The sequence below is a fragment of the Dipteris shenzhenensis genome, chromosome 5, assembly GCF_047967505.1.
Source record: "Dipteris shenzhenensis isolate YYH24624 ecotype China chromosome 5, Dip_SZ_1.0, whole genome shotgun sequence".
In the NCBI taxonomy this organism is placed as follows: Eukaryota; Viridiplantae; Streptophyta; class Polypodiopsida; order Gleicheniales; family Dipteridaceae; genus Dipteris; species Dipteris shenzhenensis.
In genome coordinates this window covers 2,997,290-3,020,047 of record NC_141600.1, presented here as the reverse complement: position 1 = coordinate 3,020,047, position 22,758 = coordinate 2,997,290, and the positions used below count along the sequence as shown (strand labels likewise).

Sequence of the window (22,758 nt, the reverse complement as noted above, 5' to 3'; positions counted from 1 at the left end):
ATGGAACTGGATGATAAGGGGCTGCTCTCGGTTGTGGTCCCTCCCAACCTGCCATGCTCTCTCAATCCTGTGCTTAGTCGCCCATAGGGTAGTGGTCACGAAGGCCTGCGCATCTACCATCCGGGAAGCCTTAGTGCAAGGAATCCCACATACTCTGATGTTGAGAGCCTTGCTGGCTCCGTGTTGTGGCTCTGTGTTGCTGCTTCAAGAGGGTAGCCGAAACGGTTACCCTTGCAGTTCCCGTGTGGCTACGTCGACCCTCTCCTCAATGGCAGATTGCATGCTCGCAATCTGTGCCTCCATAAGTGGGGTGCTCCCAAGGACTGTACGTACGGCCGTGACATCCTGTCTGAGCTGTGAGATCTCCTGTTTGAGCCCTTGAATAAGATCAGCTTGGACTCGGATAGCCTGAGATTGCTCCTGTATGAGTCGTGCCTGCTCCTGGGTGAAGCGTGTTTGCTCCTGTGCGAAGCGTGATAGCTCCCTCCTGCGCTCTCGGATGCTCTAGACCTCCATCAGCGAATACTCCCAAGCCTCTGATGGGTCAGCTAGTCCGTGCTCTAATTGAAACTGATAGGACTGTGGCCTGAAAGTGTGAGGAAGAGACTGGAGGCTGGGTGATGACTGGGTAAGATGGGTGCGGTATAGGGATGATGAGGCGATCCCAACAGGGTGAGGGAGTGTGGGCTGACTCTTAGTGGGTGCAGTCCTGGTACGTCTCCTGGTCGTAGCTCTACGTTCGGCTCTGACCCTAATCAAGGAGGGGATGTCCCCAAGTGTGATCTGTGAGTCAACCCTCTGTCTGAGCTGTCTGACCCGCACTACACCCCCTGGTCGTAGCTCTGCGTCTAACCAAGGCCATTGTGATCCCCGTCGGTCGGGCTCCGACCCTAAACAAGGAGGGGATGTTCCAAAGTGTGATCTGTGAGTCAACCCTTTGTCTGAGCTGTCGGGTCACAGGCTCCGGGTCACGGTCATGTCGAGGCCTTGCCTCGTGGGGGTCTATGTGATCTGGCTGAAAGAACTCCGTGATAGAGCTCTGAGAGGTATGAGTCGAGGGAGAAGTCTGCTCATGTCTTCGTGCTGGGAGTATCCTATCGTGGTGTCTAAGCACCTCATGAATGAAACCAGCCAAACATCGCTGCTTTAGGTAGGAGAGGAAGCGGACCAAAAATCCATAACTATCTTTGAAGAGGCAGTAGAAACGCCCTCGGATCTCATAGTAGACAGGACCCCTGAAGATGAAATGCTCCTCTGTCTCAACCTCCTGCATGTCACATAGTATGCATATGCGCCTCTCCCTAGGTAACCGCTCTGCTCTGCCGCTCTCAATACGAAGTCTGTGTGAAGAGACCCGGAACCTGCCCAAGAGAGATCCTCACAGATAACCTGGTTGACCTTGTGTGATAGGAGGGGAGAAAAAGGAGCATCCATGTTGTACTAGAAAGGAGGTAGTCTGTCCATGTGGAGCCCTAGTCTTGCAAACCATCTCTCTGTGCGTGCATACTAGCACCTCTGGTCCCCCCTGCTGCAAGTGCCATAGAGGAGGACAGTGCTAGGCATGGTATCCTGCTACGCCCGGATGTGTAATCCCCATACTTCCTAACTCGGTACAGATACGTCATGACTTGAAATGCAGCATCTAGATGTAATGGGGGTGACCAAACTCCGCCTGAATGATCTGGTGAGGGACGAATGGCTTACCACGGATCATCCATGATAACATGAGAACCTGTAGCGATTCCACCCTGGCCCACTCTGTATCCGACAAGTCTGGTCCCCAACATGGACTGCCATAGATCTTTGTTGGGTGGACCAAGGAGTCAAAAAGCGACCCTTTGGTTAGTGGAGTGAGAGCGGAAGCACTATCTCTCTAGCCTAGCCAATGAAGCATATCCTCTGCTCAGGCGTGCACGCATCGCGGGTCTCATGGTGAAGATGGGTCCGGAAAAGCCGACCCCAAGATAATGATGAAACTATCTCAACAGGGTACCCATCAAATTCGAAATGCTCATCGCGCATGACGGCTCGAGATGTATTGAAGATCATAACCTTGGTTTTACCCAAGTTAAATTCAAATCATGAGACTCACAAAAGGACTTCAGTGCGTCTAGGTGTCTCTGGAGCCTCTCTGCTAAGGAGGACAAGATAGCCACGTCATCTGCGTAGAGTAATATCCAGACCAGCGTGCCCGTGAGGGAGCAACTTACCCCACCTTGTGCCTGCATCACTGTTTGGATCTCGTCGATGTAGAGGCCAAACAAGGTAGGTGATAATGGGCACCCTTGTTCGACCCCGATAGTGCTCATGATATCGTCTATTTATCCAGATCTTGTCTGGACTTTGCTTGAAACTCGCTCATAAAGTGCCATGATAGCCCAAATGATCTCCTAGTCGTAACCCAAATCTTGTAGGCGTTGTATGAGGCGGTCTCTCGGAACGGTGTCAAATTCCTTGCGGAAATGCACAAAGCAACAGTAAACCCTCTGCTTCCGTGCTCTCGCCTCCTCGATTATACATCTGAGCACGAGAATATGGATGCTGCGCTCAGCCGTTATGAAGTTTCATTACGACATCCTTTACCACCCCCCCCCCCTTCCCGAAGTGAAGAGGGTGCAGGACGTGGGGCGTGGCATATATGATAGGTTAGGGGCTGGTTGATTTGGGATGTCATAGAGCGTGCGTGCATAATTAGACCACACCTGAGTGTCAGTGAGTGGTGGTGGGGACCGTCCCTCTAGAAATCTCCGCCAGAAGTCCTTAGAGTTGTTATTGAACAGAATGTTCAGTAGCTCCTCCTCGTTTCGACGCACGAAGTCAAGTTTCTTCCTGTGTATCAGTCGACGGTACTCGCGTAGCGTCTCCGGTACGCTCATCATTGTACCAGCTATTACAGGGTACGGTCCTAGGTGGTGGTGGGTGGGTGGTGTGGGGGAAGGCGTGAAGAGCAGCCTCGTGTAGTGAGCGAGTGACTAGGCTAGCGGGATCCTCTAATAGGGGTATAAAGTGAATGTATGCGAGAAGTATGTACAGACGGCCAGAGTAAGTAGGTGAGTGATTGCAATCAAAGCGTATATCATGGTAGGTGGAGTAAGAACTCTATGGGGTAGAAACTGATGTGTGGTGGGTGGTAGAAATGCTAAAGAAAAGATAGGTATGATCAGCCCCTGGAGGGAGAGGTGCTACGGTAAAGTCAGTGATGCGAGATGTGAAGGCAGGGGATCCCAATGATGTAGTCCATAACACTGAAGCCTCCCCCATGTGGAAAGCAAGTGAAGCCACCTGATGTGGGCCATCTGTCAAGACCATTATAGATAATAAGATCATGCATCCTGCCGAGGTCTAATAGGGCTTGTCCATAAGATGTGAGTGGTCCTCGTTTGTCAGCTTAAACTCGTAGCATACCGCCTCCTCAAGGTCAATGTGTAAAAGTAGAGTGGAATATAGAGAGAGGTGTATTAACGTCTTTAGGAGACCTCGCGGGTCTATGAGACAAGATACAAGATATATGTAACCCATACAAGTCAGTGTGGGCTGAAGCAAAGAGCTCAGTAAGGCCCTTGCTGAGTACTAAGTGCTAAAATGCAAATGTTCAAAAAGTAAGTACAAAATATAGTAGGAAAAACAGGAGCAATCAACTGCTAAGAACCAGAGCTTCAAGTACATGTGGAGGCTCTATATAACCCAGCTCCCTGTTGGTCGTCTGATGGGATGGAAAGATCTCACGTATTCGTGTTTGTTGGGTTGTCTCCTATTGTGGCGGGGGGCACGCTCTCCTGGATCTCTGTATCCGATGGGCTACATCGAGAGTAATGCCTCGTCTCTGGTGGTCTCCTTTGAGGAGGGCAGAGATAGGTCAAACCTCAATCGTGCGTGCTCTGGTCGTTCCACGTGTCGTGTGTGGTCTCCGTGTCTCTCGTCCAGCCACATCGTGGTGACGGTCCTCGCTGCTGATCGATAGTGCTCTCATCTCCTCGAGCTCCTCCCCCACGATCTCATTTGGTACCGGATCGGATGCGTAAAATCAGCGATGCGTGTCTGTGCTCGGTCTAGCTCGGCGGGTCCTGAGGCATCGACTGTAGTTGATCTCTGGCCTGCAGCACAAGGGAATCTCTTTGTCTCTGCATCTCAACCAGGTAGAGCCCAATGCAAATGTATTAGTCGAGTGAGTGGTCTGCAACCGAGCCCCTCCTGAAAGAGACAGTGATATTGCCCTCGGATCTCATAGTAGGCCGTGCAAACACTTAGAAAATGCTCCTCTGTCTCGACCTCCCTTATTGTGCATAGTCTGCAGACCCGCTGCTCTCTAGGTATGTCAGTCACTCTTCTAGCCTCAATCCATAGCTGGTGAGACGAGACTCGTATCTGTCTGATAGCAATCCGCAAGGCATGTGAGACTCTCCTATCCTCGAGGTACTGGGGCCTGATGATGAAACCTTTCTCCAATATCCTCATTAAGTGGGCATGCTAGAACTGGGTCTTGGTGGGGAGCTCCCAATCCCCCCCAAAGCCCGAGATGTGTGAAGCTGGAGAAGGTCTAACCGTATGATATGGTTAATCTCATCATGTGGAATGAGCTCCAGTGGTGCATCCATGTTGTACTGAAAGGGGGCTAGCCTATCCATTTGGATACTGTGGCTATCAAACCATGTGGACACCCGCGCATACCATGCTGTATCAAAGCCTCTCTTTGCCAGGCGTTGGGATGACTCCAGTGCCAGTTTGGGTAATCTCCACTGAGGTAAGGTGGAGAAACGTCACGGTCTGGAAGAGGGCGTCCACCTGGAGAGGTGTCATGGCGTTGCTTGCATGATTCGATGGGAGACTGAAGGCTTACTCCGAATCATCCTAGACCCCATGATCACTTGTAGCCTCTCAAATCCCTTTCAATTAGTAGCTGAAAGGTCACTCCCCCAAAAAGGTGATGCATACATGGCAGTCAGTCTCACGAGAGAGAGATAGATGCATTACCATCTTCTGGAGGCCTTGCGGCCTATGAGACAAAGTACAAAACCAAAGATAACCCATACAAGCCCAGTGTGAGCTGAAGCAAAGGGCTCGCTAAGGCCCTTATGCTGAGTACTAAACTAAATAGAAATTAAAGAACAAAACTGAGTATTCAAAACTTAGGGTCCAAATACATAGCCCAATGCAATGGTAGCTGTCCTATGAGCTGCGAAAGTGTCTCATATCTATGTTTGCGGGTCGTCTCTCTCGGTGGTGGAGCACGTGGTCTCTGTAACCTTTGGATCCAAAGGGCCATGTGAATGGTGACTCCTTTGATCGGGCGGTCCCATCCGAATATAGATGTGATGGTTTGAAACTCCATCGTACGTGCTGTGGTCCGCCTGTGCACCTCTGGATGCGTCTCTCCTTGTCGTTGTCTCATCCCACTGACCCACTCATCCCTCGTATCATCTATCTCCTCCTCCTCAACTCCATTATGTCTAGGGGTAGACTCAAATGTGTAAAAATCTGTAACATGTCGCTGGGCTCGATCTAGCTCGGTTTCGATCTAGTGTGTAAAAATCTGTAACATGTCGCTGGGCTCGATCTAGCTCAGTCTCGTGTGTCATTGTCTCCTCTTGCTCTCTGATGCGGTGCAACAAGGTCTCTCTGTGTCGTCAGATCTCCATTAGATAGAGACCAACACAAACTTGGTCCTGGAAGTGAATCAGTCGAGAGGGAGGCCCAAATCTGTGTCCCTTCTGAAATAGGCAATGATATTCGACCTCGAATCTCATAGTGTACAGGGCAAGTACACATAAAGTGCTGCTCTATCTCCTCCTACTCCAAGGTGCATAGCCTACATATCCGCTGCTCTCTGGGTCTACTTGTAGCTCCCTGCCTCAATCCTCAGCTGGTGGGAGAGACCCGCATCTGTTCGATGGCAATCCTCAAGGCATGTGAGTCTCGTTTGTCCTCCAAGTACTAGGGTTTGATGATCACTCCTGCTACCGATACTGTCAGGAAGTGATCACGGCAGAATCGGATCTTGGTCCCCCCCTGGCTCTCTAGTCTGTTACGTATGGAGTTGGAGTAGGTCCAACCGTATAATACGGTTGATCTCATCCCGTGTAATCATATGGTTAGGGGCATCTAAGCTGTACTGAAAGGGGAGGAGACGATCCATCTGAATGCCTTGGCTGTGAAACCGTTTGGATATGCGTGCATACCAAGCCTGTTAACTCATCTCTCAACTAGTTGTATAGACGACTCTAGTGCCAATCTCAATAGTCTCCTTCTAGGTAATGCCTAGACCTTGTGGAGACAAGTGACCGTTTGAAAGATGGCATCAACTTGGAGTGATGTCATGCCGAGCTCTGCCTATATGATCTGGGGGGGGACCAAGGGCTTGCTCCGAATCATCCTAGATTCCATAGTCACCTGCAATTTCTCGAAGCACTGCCACTCAGTCTTGTTGACAATCGCCCCCCGAGAAGGGTGCTGCGTACATGGCCACCAGTCTCACTAGTATGTCTAATAGCCATCCCGTCGGGGGGTCTTGGAAATGTGCCTGAAAGCATCGTCTCTCTAGTCGAGCCAGAGCTTCTTGCCCTCATGTAAGTCACGCCCTAGCTACACGAGTTATCGTGAAGAGTGGACGTGCAAATACTGCCCTAGGTAAGTGTATGCATGCACAATATCCATTGGTTCCCCTCATTAAGTGAAGCGGTGTCGGTGAAGAACTGCTTGTGAGGTGTTGAAATCATAACCTTGGTCTTGCCAAGGTTGATTGTTAGGTCTGTCTCTCGGCAGGACACCTCTAGGGCCTCTAGGTGCCTGTGAAGGCTTGCAACTGAGGAAGATAGGAGGAATATGTCATTTGCATACAATAGTATCCCTGGCCCCCCATATAGTCAATGAAGGTTGTGATCTCATCAATGTATAGCCCAAATAATGTCGGTGAGAGAGGGCATCCCTGCTTTACTCCTATCGTACTCTCGATCCAGTCTGATAGGCTTCCAGGGGCGCCTACTCTGCCTCTGTCCTGACTCATATAGGCTCATCACTCCCCATATCATGTCTCCTGCAAGCTGCATCTCGTGAAGTCACCTTAATCATGCGAAATTGTGGGACTGTATCGAAGGCCTCTCGAAAGTCTACAAACAAGCGATCTCAACCTCCTCTCCTCAATGACTGCTTGCAAGGTGAAGATGTGCAAGGGTGGAATACTGTCTCCCAAACCTAGCCTGCCCCCATTGCCCTCTGCCCATGTGCTTCCATGTAGGAGCTGATCTCTCTCTCTAGTACTGACCCATATATCTTGGCCAGTGTATGACCAATCATGAGAGTGCGGTAGTTCCTAATGTCCATGGGGTCTCCTACATTGTGTCGGCATGATGGGGGTAATACTCCACGCAGGGAAAATCGTGGTGAACTTCTATGCTAGGATCAGGGCTAGGACCTCCTATCCATGTGCGAAATGCTCAATGCGTAGCTTCTCGTGGTGCTGGGATCTTCGCTTGTAAAGCCGATGTATAGTAGCTCGTGCTGTAAACAACTTGCTAGTGGTGGGTCTGGGAAGGGTAGACATATTCGGTGGTGTCTGAGATGGGGCGCCATAGAGGGATGTTGCATAAGTGTGGCAAACATTAGAATCTGTGATGGGGATAGGTGACTTGGCGGAACATACCACCCTCCCGAACACGGTTAGTAGGAGAGGCAGGAACCCCAAGATCGAGATGCAGCACACCTGACAGAGGACTGAACACAAATCACACTCATCGATATTTCTTTCGAGTACGATCAAAAGCGGGGGTTACCGTGGCGCTTGTCAGGCATCGAATAGCTACTAGGAGGGCCGACAGACCCCTCATCTAGATGGCAGACAACGATCTATCACAGGCTTCTTGCCTATACTTTCTAGTCCCTCATCGGGTGTATCTTGATGTTTGATTAGACTGCACCTTCCATGGAGATGTTGATGCCAGAGATGTTTCATGACTAGGATGACACGTATGACTCCACCTTTGCTTGGGGGAGACGCTTCCTACGTCGCACCGCCTCATGAATGAAAGCAGCCAAGCATCTCTGGTCTGGGTATGACAGGAATTTGGTGAGGCCCTTGAATCCGTCTCTAAAAAGGCAGTGGTATATCCATGGATCTCATAGTAGACTGGGCAACTGAAGACGAAGTGCTCCTCTGACTCCACCTCATGTCGATCACACAGTGTGCAGATGCGACTCTCTTTGGCTTGCCCACTCTCGATACGGAGTTTGTGCAATGACACGCGGAGCTGTCCAATGGCAATCCTGAGTGAGTGTGGTAGTTGGATCTGGGTGTACCTTGATGGGATAGTGAAACGCTCCTCAGAAATGTGCAGGCAGTGGTCTCGATAGAAATTGAGCTTTAAAGGAAGCTTTGTCTGTGCCAACCAGGTGTGTAGTTGTAAGAGACTTCCGGATGGTTGGGTTGAACTTGTTGCCCTAAAACGGGACAAACAGGGCATCAATAGTGTACTGAAAGGGGCGGTTTGTCTATATGGAAACCCAATCTCTCAAAGCATCTGCATGTGTGTGCATACCAACTTCTCTAATCGCCCTGAGCTGCCAAGGCCATAGAAGGTGCTAATGCCAACCAAGGTAGCCTGCGTTGCCCTGCCGTACAGGAGCTGTATGCTCGCACGCGGTATAGATAAGTGATAGTCTAGAATGCCACATCTAATTGTAGTGGGGAAGCCCCGAACTCAGCCTGAATAATCTGATGGGGGACATATTTCTTGTTGTGGATCATCCGTGACAGCAAGAGAACCTATAATCTCTCCACTCGAGTCCACTATGTGTCGGATAGATCTAGCCCCCCGCAGGTTGGACCAAGGAGTCAAAAAGGAGTACCTTGGTCCGTGGGTCTTGAAAATGTTAATGGAAGCACTGTCTCTCCAGTCGGACAAGGGAGGCGTATCCTCTACTTAGACGAGCCTGCATCGCCGGCCTCATCGTGAAGATATGTCCAGAGAATAGAACTCCTGGGTAGGTGTATGATAACACAATCTCAATTGGTGCCCTGTCAAACGTGAACTGCTCTGTGCGCGGCTGCCCTCGAAGTGTTGAAGATCATTTTACTAAGGTTGACTTTCAAATCATGGGACTCACAAAAGGCCAGTAGTGCATCTAGGTGTCTTTGGAGGCCCTCAGCAGACGAGGATAAGAGTACCACATCATCAGCACGTCTTATAAACTTCCGCAAGAGACCTCATGGGTCTATGGGATGATATGATTCTATTAAAGTCTGGAATCGTATCAAAGTCTATGTGAGACCCTTCAGAATCTATGGGACTGGCTATCTCTATTAAGTAGCAGTGATCCCTTACATTTAGTGAAAATAGATATTACAAAATTTTGCTATATAGTGAGTATGTGTTGAGTGAGCTTGTGGGCTAGCCATAGTACTTTGTTGCGGTTTTCTGAGACTTCTTCTATGTAGCTCCCTAGTTTTTTTGAGAGAGAGGGAACACTAGTAAGGGATTGGTTTTTTTTGTCTGTCCTAGCAGTGACAATGTGAAGTGTTATTGGGGTGGTTCCTGGTCTTCTAGAATGTTAAGTTTGGTGCTCTCTGTTCATGGATGTTACTTCTCTGTCCTGTTCTTGAAACAGCTGAAAGAAGCCAAGGCGTATCATGAACTGGTCTTCAATGGAATGTTTGGAAAATTGATGATAAATGACAAGAATATGGATGGAGGAATTGCATCATCTAAGATGAAGAACTTACTTGCGTCAAGAAATCTTGTAGAGGAGTTGTGGATTCCTTCATGCATATACCTTGTTCTTCCATTGCTACCTGGCAATGTTTCTGAGGGACCAGATGTAATTCCCATTGATTGGAATGCGATAAGGGACTGTGCTGTGACTGCACAAGCATTTGAAGGCTTGGCTGCTGGCGGTTACTCCATGACATGGGATGTATGCAATCAATGTGATGATACCACATCTCCCAACCATCCTGTAATAGAAAGTGAAGGCATACGTGATAGTAACATACTTCACATGGCTTGTGGACCAATACCAATTTCCAAAGTCAGGGGCATGGCTATATGCACAATACATACAGGGAAGATTTATTCAGTTGTGGAGGTTTTAGAGGGCTTAAATGCAGACTGTCCTATGGTGGGGCTACAGGATCCAAATTACCCCAGCTACACAGATTATTTTAAACACAAGTGAGACAACCTATACATCTCTTGAATTTTATGTTGTTTGAGTTAGAATTTTGGGTTTGATTTATTTACTTTTTATCAGATTTTACTTCTGACCTATTATGAGGGCAGGTATGGGAAAGTGTTGCAGTTTCCTCATCAGTCTTTGCTTCAGCTAAAACAAACTCATCGTCCACATAATCTTCTCACAAAGCAGACTACAAAATCATCAGGCATGTGTCTGTTGACCGTTGCGGTTCTTTTTCGGACTTGTGGTGTATTCTGCTTGGCTACATTAGTGTCGTTACTGTTGTTATTGCATTTCTGTGTAAGGTGAGGGAGCTGTGTTAAATGTAGCTAAATGTGATGGTCCTATGTTCATGCTATCAGGAATTAAAGAGAAAGTAAAGCAAGCTGCTTTGGTGGAGATTCCTCCGGAGCTGTGCTTGCTAGTGGGGATATCAACTTCCATTGTCCGTTCTCTTTATCTTCTTCCAAGTGTTATGCATCGCTTTAATGCACTATTGCTTAGTGCCCAATTGAGATTTAAAATTGCCAAACATATGCCTCAGTGTGCTTCCATTGAAGCGTCACAGGTACTGTCCATCCATCTCAAAAGATATTCCATGTACTTCCAATTTGCTGTCTTACTGAACTGTCTTTTTTCTGTGTATGTAAAGGTAATGGAGGCCCTCACAACCCTAAGGTGTTTGGAGGGATTCTCATTTGAAGGATTGGAATTGCTGGGTGACTCTTTTCTTAAGTATGCTGTTAGTCGATATCTATTTCTTGTTTATCAAAACAAACATGAAGGCCAGCTTTCAGCTAGGCGCAGTCGAGCGATCTGCAATGCAACCCTGCATCGTTTAGCTGCAGCTCATGACTTGCCTGTATGTATTTCTGCATTTCAAGTACACCTTCTATTTCTAATGTGAATTTGCAAGTAATGCTTACCGAGTAATTTTTCAGAAAGTCTCACAAAGCTTTGGAAACTTACATTTGAGTTTTGAGTTCTGGTTTTTGTGTTTTTAGTATAGCCCTTGCACATAGTGGCTTTATGAGATACCATTTTTGAGTGTGGCCTGTGAGGCCTCATCTCTCTCTCTCTCTCTCACACACACACACACTTTTTTTTTTGGGGTGAAATCTTTGATTGATTATATTATATGAGTAGCAACCTCAAAAAAAGGTGCTACAATTACATCAACTGAAAATTTCAGTATATGCCAAAAAGACCTCATGATCTATGCAGCGGGTCTGCAAGCAATCAAAGAAAGATTGCTGCAGAGAACGCCTAAAAAAGCCAAACAGAGAGAGAGAGTAGGATCACGAAAGAGTTTACAATTCCTATATGTCCATAAAGTTCATAGTGCCCAGTAGCGAACCCAAACGAAGAAAAGATGAAACTCCGGTCTGGATGGATGAAACCCAAATAGCCAGAAGAACTTTCCAAACGGAACAGATGGGAATCTTGCTCGCATGTGCTGTCGAAGCATATCAAAAAACTCACGAGAGCACGGACAATGCCAAAACAAGTGAGGCACAGTCTCCAAAGAAGCAGAACATCTATGGCAAAGTGCAGGAGCAATGTGTCGATGAGCTAATAGCTGTCCAGATGGAAACACTCCCAAAAGAACTCGGCAAAAGAAAACCGGTTGCCGAAGCGGTACTTTATAGGCCCAAAGTTGCTGTAATCTTTTCCTCCACCACTTGGCTGGGCGATGCATTCGCCAAATAGAATCACCTCTCTTTGAAACCCAAGGTTGAGGCAAAAGGATTTTATACAATGCAGGTACAGTAATCTGAGATAGCCTCAAAGGACAAGAAGAGGACCCTGGAGAAGTCAAAGTCCAATCTTCTAGTCGGTCCTGGAGTTCCAAAGGAGGAATTGGAACAAAGGGCGAAAGCATAGAAGTAATTTGTCGCCACAAAGAACGATAATGAGAGCCCAATCCATATGTAGTGGCTGCTAGAGAAAAGGGGAGCACAGTACCAGCATCATCTATAACATCAGCAACCGAGGTGATGCCTTTAAACGAGACAAAGTAGGAATGTCGAGGTTCCTGTAAAGCCAAGGGAGGCTGAAAGACTTTCGACCAGTGAATGCTTTCAGCTCTCAAAGAATTCCCAAGCAAAGATTGCCGTCCATTCCATTCCAGATGAGAAAGAACATGCTTCCAGTCAAGAAGCAAGCGGGAGACAAAAGGGCATCCAGGCAAAGTGCCATCAGTGTAGCCAAAAGAGAAATCCGAGTGATCGAGTTGCCAATGACCAAACGCAAAAATACTGATATGAGTGACCAGAGTCCTAATCATAAGAGCCCAAGGCTGATCACCTTGCAGAAATTGCAGCAACATTTTCCCCCTGTGGGCGGGAGAACGAATGTGATGCATCGAAAGCAGCCTGCCATGTTTGGATCGTCAGAAGAGTTCCATAAAGACAGACATGAAAGATGTAAGATCTGCCTTAGTGAACATGATCAATGGCAAGTAAAATTGAATATATGCCACAAGGATGGACTGCACTATTCGAAGACGAACGTGCAAAGGCAGGTTGCCAGTTTCCAATACTCAAGCTTTTTCCGAAGCTTAGCCAAAACCCAATCTGTTGTCGGCGAGTGAGTTCCCACTCCAAAGGGTAACCAAGATGACGAACAAACTGAGTGGGTGGAATGATATCCCTGGGCCATAATAGACTATGCCAGTCTTTGGAATGCAAAGGGAGCAGCTTAGACTTCTGAAAATTAACATGAAGACCAGCTGCCAAACCATAAATAGAGAGGGCCTACATCAAGGCACCAAGATCATGGGGCGTATTTTCGGGGTAAAGAAAGAATCATCAGCATAAGCTTGAGCAACGATGCTGTGATTAGCATCTGATTCCAAGCCATGAAGTGATCCTGTAGCCACAAGATGATCAATATATTGTAGCATAGGATGAGTAGCAATGGCATACAGTAAGCTTTACTCTTGCGGACCGAACAACGAAGAGTCCACTCATCAGAGATATCCCCAGAGATAATGCAAGCCGCATTGCTATCTCTGTAAAGCCAGTAAATAACCTGCTGCATTTTTTGTCCAAACCCCAAAGCTTGCATAGTTTGCGAGATGAAATCCCATTGAACTGTGTCAAAGGCTTTTGCAATATCTACCTGCAAGAGTAGAACATCCTGCTGCGTGTATTTGGCATATTCAATCCCAATATAAGCATTGGCAATGTTATCTGTGATATGGTGATGTGGAACAAAGCCATATTGGGAGGGATGCAACCCATCATGCAAATAACCTTTAATCCGATCAACCACCATTTTGGCAATGATCTTGTAAATGACTGGCATGAGCTTGATTGGCCTCCAATCACCCAGTGAATCACATAGCTGCTTTTTTGGAATCAGCTTGACAAGACCCTTTAAATTTTGCCATACTGTAGTTACCAGTTGCAGCAAGTTGAATTTAAGAAGATCCTAGAATGCAAGAAAAAATTCAACAGTGAGACCATCCCATCCTAGAGATTTCCATCTGCCACAGGATCTCAGTGCATCAGACAATTCCCTTTCAGTGAAGGGATCTTCAAGTTCCAAAGGCTGAGCAACAGACAGAATTGGATGAATATGCTGCAAAAGAAGTTGACGTGCAGACACGACCCGAGGAGAAAGAGTATCCAGATGCCCAAAATGAGTGGAGAAGTGCTGCACACATAAATCAGCAAGCTTTGAACGAGATGTTGACCAAGAACCATCAGGCATCCGGATCCGACAGATATTGGCAGCTTGTCTTTCGTAGTGTAAACTCTTAAAAAATTGCTTGGAAGAGCAGCCTTTAAAATGCCCTTTGTCTGGATCGAGTTTCCCATTTAGCAAGCTTTCTGCGATCATTAGATTGAAGAGAGAATTGAGCCTGACATAAGAGCATGCTTTCCTCTGAAGACAAAGGGCGAAGATGAGCAAGCTCAGTCAAACTCTGACATGTAAATTTGGCATGTGCTACAGTCTCCCTTGTTAGGATTTGTCATAATCTCGAATAACTGCTTGCATCCGAGCAACAAAAGCCTGCCAGGCATAATCCAAACCAATGCGTATCTGATGAGAGAGAGGCTGAATAGCATCAGAGGCCAAGGCTTTAAAGTCAGCATGCTCCAGATAACTATTATTAATCAGCAAAAGCCTTCGGCAAGGCAATCTGTCAGTGGGAAATTCATGTAAGGAAAGCCTCAACCAAAGAGGAGCATGATCCGAATGTGTGAAAGCATGATCAACCCAAATTTGACAAGTAAAGGCATCACAATGCTGTGGATCAATCTGATACCATCTGTCCAAGCGTGCCCGATAAGAAGATTGAGCATTATGCTGAAAGGTATAACCCGGAAGCATGGGCTGTAATTCCTTCTAAAGATCAACCAGGCGCAACTGAAGCAAAAAATCAGAGCATGCCTGTGTTTCAGAAGCCAACATATGAGTGTGGCCTGAGGTGTTGTCACCCGATTGAGGGGCATTATTAAAGTCACCACAAATGAAGGCATGTTGTCGCCATGGATAAGTATGCATGGCAGCCCAGATCAAAGCTCTATCACGAGAAGACTGGGGGGCATAAACCGATGCAAATTTAAAAATTTCCCCTTGAACAAGGCATTGAACAATAATCCATCTACCATGGCGATCATTGAGAGCCACAATAGGTTGAAGGTCGTGCTTTACCAAAAAAGCCACACCAGAAAAGGAGTGCTCTCCAGCATAGAAGATATCATAACTAGCAAAATGGCCTATTTGACCAGCATACATATGCTGATTATGCTCTTGCAAAGCAATTATATCAGGCTGCAATTGCCTGATATACATCCAGACTAGTTTCCATTTGCGACCATCACACATTCCCTGTACATTGAGAGTAACACACTTCAGATGATCAAGCATATTTACAGTTATGGGACAGGTATGTACAGCAACTAACGGGCTGTCTACGTCTGCATTTGCACCTCAGTGTCCGGGCATCTGCCCTGGGATGAAGCATCAGCCTGAGGAGAGGACAAAAGTGCAGCAACTTCTTCTTTAGGAAACAAGGTTTGATTTGCAGTCAGCAGCCCAGGTCAAGCCAACACCAGAGTTTTCAGCAGGTGTTTTCCCATGAGAGGATGCACCACTCCAAGTCCGAGAAGGCAAAGGTCGCCTGGGGGAGATCACTTTGCGAGGAGTTTGCCATCCATCAGTCAAAAAAATTTCCCCCTTCCCCTGAGGTGGAGAGGACAAAGGCACAGGAAAAGAAGCATTACCATGTGAGACAGCCGGGGCTTTGCCTTTGTCTTGAACAGAGAAAAGCTGTTTGACCCCTTTGTTTTTGACCATAGAAGAGAAATTTGCATTCTTATTCAAAGGCTGAACCATTTCAGCTTGCATTGGCATCTGTGGAGCTCGGGAAGGGTGTTGTGAAGCCATGTGCCCAAATTGCTTGCATTCAAAGCAAGCACCTGCAAACAGCCCCCATTTGAGCTTGTAAAAGGCACTCTCCATGGAAACATTATTCTTAGTAACCGAGTATGAAGCTGGAGTGGGATGATTTGTATCCCACAAAATGCAGAAGCGATTCGAATTTCCATTGGGTCATGGTGGGCATACCACCTTACCGAGGGAAGCTGCAATTTTAGGTAGAAGAGAAGACAACCATTGAGGAAAATCCACAACTTCTACCCGAACAAGGCAACGATGCCGAATCAATGCCTGATAATCCTAGGTGGGAGACCAGGGCAGAACATGGACCATCTGCTGGCCATAGAAAAGAGGAGAGTGCTCCAGCAAAACCTGACAGTGCTCCTCATCAGCCATGATGATCTCAAAAGAGCCCCTCGCTGCATAATGAACTTTTTTGACATAAGAACCACCCAGGGTTCGAGTCAACCAATTCCCAACATCTGCAGCAGCAGGCATCCGTCCTGGGAAGAAAATTATAATGGCATGCTTTGCATACTCCTTAACTGGATCAAATATATCATCCACTTCCATCATAATGCCAGTGGTAGAAAGTGGATCTTTCCAACCTTTACGGGTGTCTTCAAACCCTTCATGCATAACCTCATAAACAAGCTGAGCCTCAGCACAGTCATGAAGGGAATCATCTGAATCCATCACCTGTTTTTGTTTCTTGTTGGAAACCGACTTGTCTTTGTGAAAGGTTTGCTCATAGGAATAATCCGCCATTTGAGTTAAGGAAAAAACTTGGAAGCAGCAACGCTTTACAAGGAGGAAAGCACATCAGGTACAAAACTGTACGGTTTTTTCCTGGCTGTACGGACAAAATCGTAGGGATTTTTGACAGTACGATATATTTTTTTCTGACAGGCAAACTGTACGGACTTCCCCGACTGTACAGACAAAACTGTACGGACTGTACTATACGGAATTTTCTGACTGTACGGACAAAATCGTATGGATTTTTGACATTTAATTTTTTTTTCCTGATAGGCAAACTATACGGACAAAATTGTACGGACTGTATGGATTTTTCTGTCTGTACGGACAAAATTGTATGGATTTTTGACAGTACGATTTTTTTTTCCCCGGATTTTTTGATAGAGCGTACGGGCAGAAAACGGACGTCAAAAGGAACCTCGAGGGTGTCAAACTGAGGGAGAAACAAGCAGCTGTAGCGTGGGAGCACGAGGGCTAGCACGGAATCTCACTCTCTCTCTCTCTCACACACACACTCTCTCTCTCACACACATACACACACACACACACACACACACATTTTTTAGTGAAAACTTTTGATTGATTATATTACAAGAGTAGCAACCTCAAAACAAGGCAACCGAAATTACATCAGCTGAAGATCTTAGTGTATGCTAGATATACATCATGATCTATGCAGCGCGTCTGCAAGCAATCAAAGAAGGATTGCTGCAGAGAACGCTTATAAAAGCCAAACAAGGAAAATATAGGATCACCAAAGACTTTACAGTTCCTTTGTGTCCATAAAGCTCACAGTGCCCAATAGCAATCCCAAACAAAGAAAAGATAAACTCCAGTCTGGGTGGATGAAAACCAGAAGCAATCAAAGAAGGATTGCTGCAGAGAACGCTTAAAAAAGCCAAACAAGGAAAATATAGGATCACCAAAGACTTTACAGTTCCTTTGTGTCCATAAAGTTCACAGTGCCCAATAGCGAACCCAAACAAAGAAAAGATAAACTCCGGTCTGGGTGGATGAAAACCAAAGAGCCAGAATGACTTTCCAAAAGGAATAGTCGGGAATCTCGCTCGCAGGCGCTGCCGAAGAAGATCAAAGAACTCACGAGAACATGGACAAAACTAGAATAAATGAGGCACAGTCTCTTGAGAACTCAAACATCTGTGGCAATGAGTAGGAGCAATGTGTTTACGAGCCAACATCTGTCCAAATGAAAAAATGCCTAGAAGCACTCGACAGAAGAAAACTTGTTGCCCACACGCATGCACGCACGCACGATAAGAACACGAGTGAACCCTTTGATTCCTCAAAGGAGATTGAATGCTCTTGCCATGTCCCATAGGTTAGGTCTCACTGGTCTCCCAAGGTCGTTAATACATCTCTCTCTCTCTCTCTCTTTGTTTCTCTCTCTCTCTCTATCTCTCTCTCTCTCTCTCTCTCTTTGTCTTGGTGAAAGAGAGATGGCAAGATGTGCAGGCTTCTAACATCGCACTTGAGTTGAAATTGGGGAAACTAGGCAAGAGCTCAAGAAGGGAGGTGACGGGACCTAGGACACAACCGCCTTGGATGCCTTACTGAAGGAGAAGGCAGATATCAAAAAGAGCCTAGAAGAGGTGAAAATTGCCTAGGGTGGTATAGAACTCCAAGAAAAGCAATAGATAGCTCCTCTCCCGGGCTGTAGGCGGTCCCCCCTGCTGCTCTCTGCCATCCCTTCGTTACTCCTCCGCCACCCCTCTGCTACCTCTCTGCCATCCCTCCGCCACCCTTCTGCTACTTCTTCGCCACCCTTTGCTGCTCCTCTGCCACCCCTCGATACCCCTCTGCCATCCTCCCACTAATCCTCTGCCGCCACCCCCGGCTGCCTCAGCCCCTCCTACGCTGCTACGCCACCAGCTCCCATCTTGCAGCTCTGTTGCTCTTGCTCTTGCCCCACAATATCTTGTACTCTGTTGCTTTGCTTCTGCTTCTGCTCCTGCTCCATCGCTCCTGCTCCATCGCTGTAGCCTATCCCTCCATCGCCATAGCCTATCGCTCCATCGCCAACGGTAACGCATCCCCCTCTTGCCATAGCCTATTGCTCCATCATTGCTCTTGCTTGCCATAGCTGCTGCTACCTGCTCGCCTGTTCACACTCAGCCTACCCCTACACCCCCCTACGCTCATCCTACGCCTACCCCTACGCCCCCTGTGCCTGCATCCTACACTCATCCTACGCCTACACCTATGCCTATGCCCTACGCCCCCTACCCCCCTCCCTACGCTTAGCCTACCTAGCCACCCCCCTCTCTGCTCCCCTTTTTTTTTTCCCACCGAAAAAAAAAAAAAAGTCATCGTTATCTTAGCGTCTCCTTCTCCACCTCCTGGCTGCTTCTCCACCTCAGGCTTCCACCGGCCTCGCCACCACCTCGCATTGGACGTGCCTCCCATTATGGGGGGGGGGGGAGCCGGTGCTCCCGCTCCCGGTTGTACATTAATACCTGCACCCATCCCAAAAAAAAAAAAAGGGTCCAAGAGAAATGGGGGACAAAGCCAAGAAAGACGACAACAACAACACAAAAAAAAAGCAAATGACACAACTGAAATTGGAGGATGTAAACACACGTTACAACCGAAGTGGACTCGAGGTAGACAGCAAGGCAAAGGCAGAACCCGCCTCAGCTTCTTCAGCCTCTATCTCTACCTCAACCTCAGTTCCCGCTAAAGTCTCAGTTTCGGTTTTAGCTCCAGCCTCAGCTCCCTCTATCTCTATCTCTACTTCGACTTCAGCCCCCGCTTGAGGCTCAACTCCAGTTCCAATCTCAGCTCCCTCTACATCTACGATCAGTGACATACTCATGCCCATGGCGCCGGTTGTTGGTCCCTTCCCCTCCTCTCCTGTTAGAGCTCTCACACGAGTTATGACCCCTACTTCGGAGGTGTCATGCACTGTTCCGCATTACGCTTCACTCTCCCCTCTCCCTCTCAGTCAACCCACGCTCCCACACCCCATTGGGATTGCCTCATCCATTCCCCTGTCATCTCCGTTCCTCACTCAGTTCACCCAGTCACCGTCCAGTTTTGGAACTCAGTCCCACACTTTCATGCCACAGTCACCACATTTTCAGCATGGACATGGGTGGGCGGATACACTTGAGGCCCGTAAGACCTTGCTCATGGAGATACATAATTTGCGTGAGCGTGAGATGGATCTGGCTCGCTTCGCACGGAAGCAGGTTCGCTTCAACCAGGAGCAGAGCCGCATGATACAGGAGCAGACTAGGGCCATTCCAGAGCAAGCGAGTCTTATTCAGGGACTCAGACAAGATATACATCCCCGACAGGAGGTCACAGCCATACACACTGTCCCAGGGAGTACCCCGGTGGTTGAGGCACAGATTGCGAGCATGCAATCTGCTATTGAGGAGACTTCCAGATGGGCTGACGTGGCCAAATGGGAACCCGCAAGGGTAACCGTTTCGGCTACCCTCATGGAGCAGCAACAAAGAGCCAGTAAGGCTCTCAACATCAGAGTATGTGGAATCCCACGCACTAGGGCTACACCGATGGTAGATGTGACTGCGTTCGTGGCCGCTACCTTGGGTGTGGCTGAGCACAGGATAGATCGGGCATGGCGGGTGGGGAGAGATCCCAATCGAGAGCAACCCCTGATCATACAATTCCATGACACTCAGGCACGACTTTCAGCTCCACGACGTAGGTCAGTCCTTTGAGATTAGGCAGCGATCTCTATGGATGAGGACCTCACACCTCTACAAGTTGAGGAGAGGCGCTCTTTGCTGCAATAGCGGGATCAGGCCCGGAAGGAGGGAAAGTGGGCAGTGGTACGAGAGGGATGACTTCTTACAGGCCCTCGTAGGACACCTGCCCCCTTCCCTACATAGGGAAGCGGGGTCTATGAGACTCAAATATCCGAGACCCTGTCCTGCACCATTTGGAACTATAATGGTACCTTATGGTCAGAACCAGGGAACTTCTCGAAATCCTATACAGGCCACAGCATAGTCTTTTATACAGAGACACATCAGAGTCCAGAGCGCCCTCTTCCAATAGTGAGCGGATATACATGGGAGTCTGCCTACAGAGATGAGACGAGGGGTACGTTAGGAGTTGGAGGTTCAGGTGGAGTTGCAGTCCTTTTCAGATCCACACTTCGGGGGACCATTTCAGTAGAGCAGAGATATACACATTCCAGATTTCTTTGGATCCGGATTCGACACATGGACAGCCGGGATCTATTTGTCGTAGTTTGCTACTTTCCCCTTGAGACCTCCCACTTTGCCAGAGATATCCGAGGAGATGATGAGACATCCCCATTTGTTGCCCTTTATTAGTCCATCGTTGACTTCTCTAGCCGCGGAGAAGTCCTCTTCTTGGGGGACTTCAACGCAAGGACAAGGGCCCGTCAGGTACCATTTCTTGACTTCAGAGATGATTCCACTCTACTGCTAGATATTGACCTTGAGGAGGCAGGTATGCTACGGGCTTCGGCAGACAAGCGAGGTCCATTCTCATCTTATGGGCAGGCCCTATTAGACCTCGGCAGGATACATGATCTCATTATCTATAATGGTCTTGACAGATGGCCCGCTTCAGGTGGTTTCACATGCTTTCCACATGGTGGGGGCTCCAGTGTTGATGATTACGTCATGGGATCCCCTGTCTTCACATCTCGCATTACTGACTTCACTGTAGCACCTCTCCCCCCAGGGGCTGATCATACATACCTTTTCTTTAACATCTCCACCTCCTTTTGCACAGCACCTTCCACCCCACTCAGTGCTTACTCCATTTGTTGCCCTTTATTAGTCCATCGTTGACTTCTCTAGCCGCGGAGAAGTCCTCTTCGTGGGGGACTTCAACGCAAGGACAAGGGCCCGTCAGGTACCATTTCTTGACTTCAGAGATGATTCCACTCTACTGCTAGATATTGACCTTGAGGAGGCAGGTATGCTACGGGCTTCGGCAGACAAGCGAGGTCCATTCTCATCTTATGGGCAGGCCCTATTAGACCTCGGCAGGATACATGATCTCATTATCTATAATGGTCTTGACAGATGGCCCGCTTCAGGTGGTTTCACATGCTTTCCACATGGTGGGGGCTCCAGTGTTGATGATTACATCATGGGATCCCCTGTCTTCACATCTCGCATTACTGACTTCACTGTAGCACCTCTCCCCCCAGGGGCTGATCATACATACCTTTTCTTTAACATCTCCACCTCCTTTTGCACAGCACCTTCCACCCCACTCAGTGCTTACTCCACCTACCACGATATACGCTTTGATCGGGATCACTCACCTTCTTACTCTGGCCGTCTGTATATACTTCTCGCTTATATTGACTTCATACCACTTTTAGAGGATCATGTTGCCCTTGTCACCTGCTCACTACACGAGGTTGCCATTCATGCTTTCCCCCACACCACCCGCTCCACCCGCCCACCACCCCCTGGAACCGTATGCTGTAATAGTTGGTACGATGTTGAGTGTAAGGCTTTACGCCGTCAACTCAGATTCGAAACCAAAAACAATCTTCTGAGCGTACCAGATACGCTACATGAATATCGTAGACTGATACGGAGGAAGAAACTAGACTTCGTTTGTCAAAATGGAGGAGCTACTAAACATTTTGTTAAGTAACAACTCTAAGGACTTCTTGCGGAGATTTCTAGAAGAACGGTCCCCTCCAGCACTGACTGACACTTAGACCATTAACACTATCTCACTCATCCACAAGGCAGGGGATCCCATGAGCCCGGAGAACTACATGACCATTATGATTGGACATGTCATGTCGAAGATTTATGCATCAGTACTTAACTCCGAGGTTACCAGACTTGCAGAGTGTCGAGGACTTAGAGCAGTAGGACAGGTCGGATTTTGGTGTGATCATGGAACCATGGACCACATTCTCACGCTCAGATGTATCATCGAGGAGGCGAGGTCACGGAAGCAGAGGGTTTATTGTTGCTTTGTGGATTTTCGCAAAGCATTTGACACGGTTCCGAGAGCCCGCCTAATACAGCGCCTTCAGGACTTGGGTTATGACCAGGAGATCATTTGGGCTGTCATGGCACTTTACGAGAGAGTTTCAGGCAGAGTTCGTCGGGCAGGATCCGGATGGACAGACGAGATCATGAGCACCATCGGGATCAAACAAGGGTGTCCTTTGTCGCCTACCTTGTTTGGCCTCTACATTGACAAGCTTGAGACAGTGATGTAGACACAGGGGCGCGGGCACACTGATCCAGATTTTGCTCTAGATGATGTGGCTCTCTTGTCTTCCTCAGCAGAGGGGCTTCAGAGACACCTAGACGCACTACAGTCCTTTTGTGAGTCTCATGATTTGAAGGTCAACTTGGGTAAAACCAAGGTCATGATCTTCAATACATCTTGAGCCATCATGGGTCGGGAGTAGTTCACATTTGCGGGGTCATTTGTTGAGAT

The 22,758-nt window shown here is 47.9% G+C and overlaps 1 protein-coding gene across 1 annotated transcript in view; it reads left to right on the top strand.

Annotated features, from left to right (window-relative positions):
• The window catches only part of LOC147901497 (endoribonuclease Dicer homolog 3a-like), a 111,001-nt gene that overhangs the window by 41,496 nt on the left and 46,747 nt on the right, over window positions 1-22,758 (top strand). Inside the window, exons 16-19 of the mRNA XM_087374529.1 lie at window positions 9,598-10,160; window positions 10,269-10,369; window positions 10,527-10,732; window positions 10,817-11,026. Coding sequence (XP_087230655.1) covers window positions 9,598-10,160; window positions 10,269-10,369; window positions 10,527-10,732; window positions 10,817-11,026 — 1,080 coding nt within the window. The remainder of the gene's footprint in view (window positions 1-9,597; window positions 10,161-10,268; window positions 10,370-10,526; window positions 10,733-10,816; window positions 11,027-22,758) is intronic.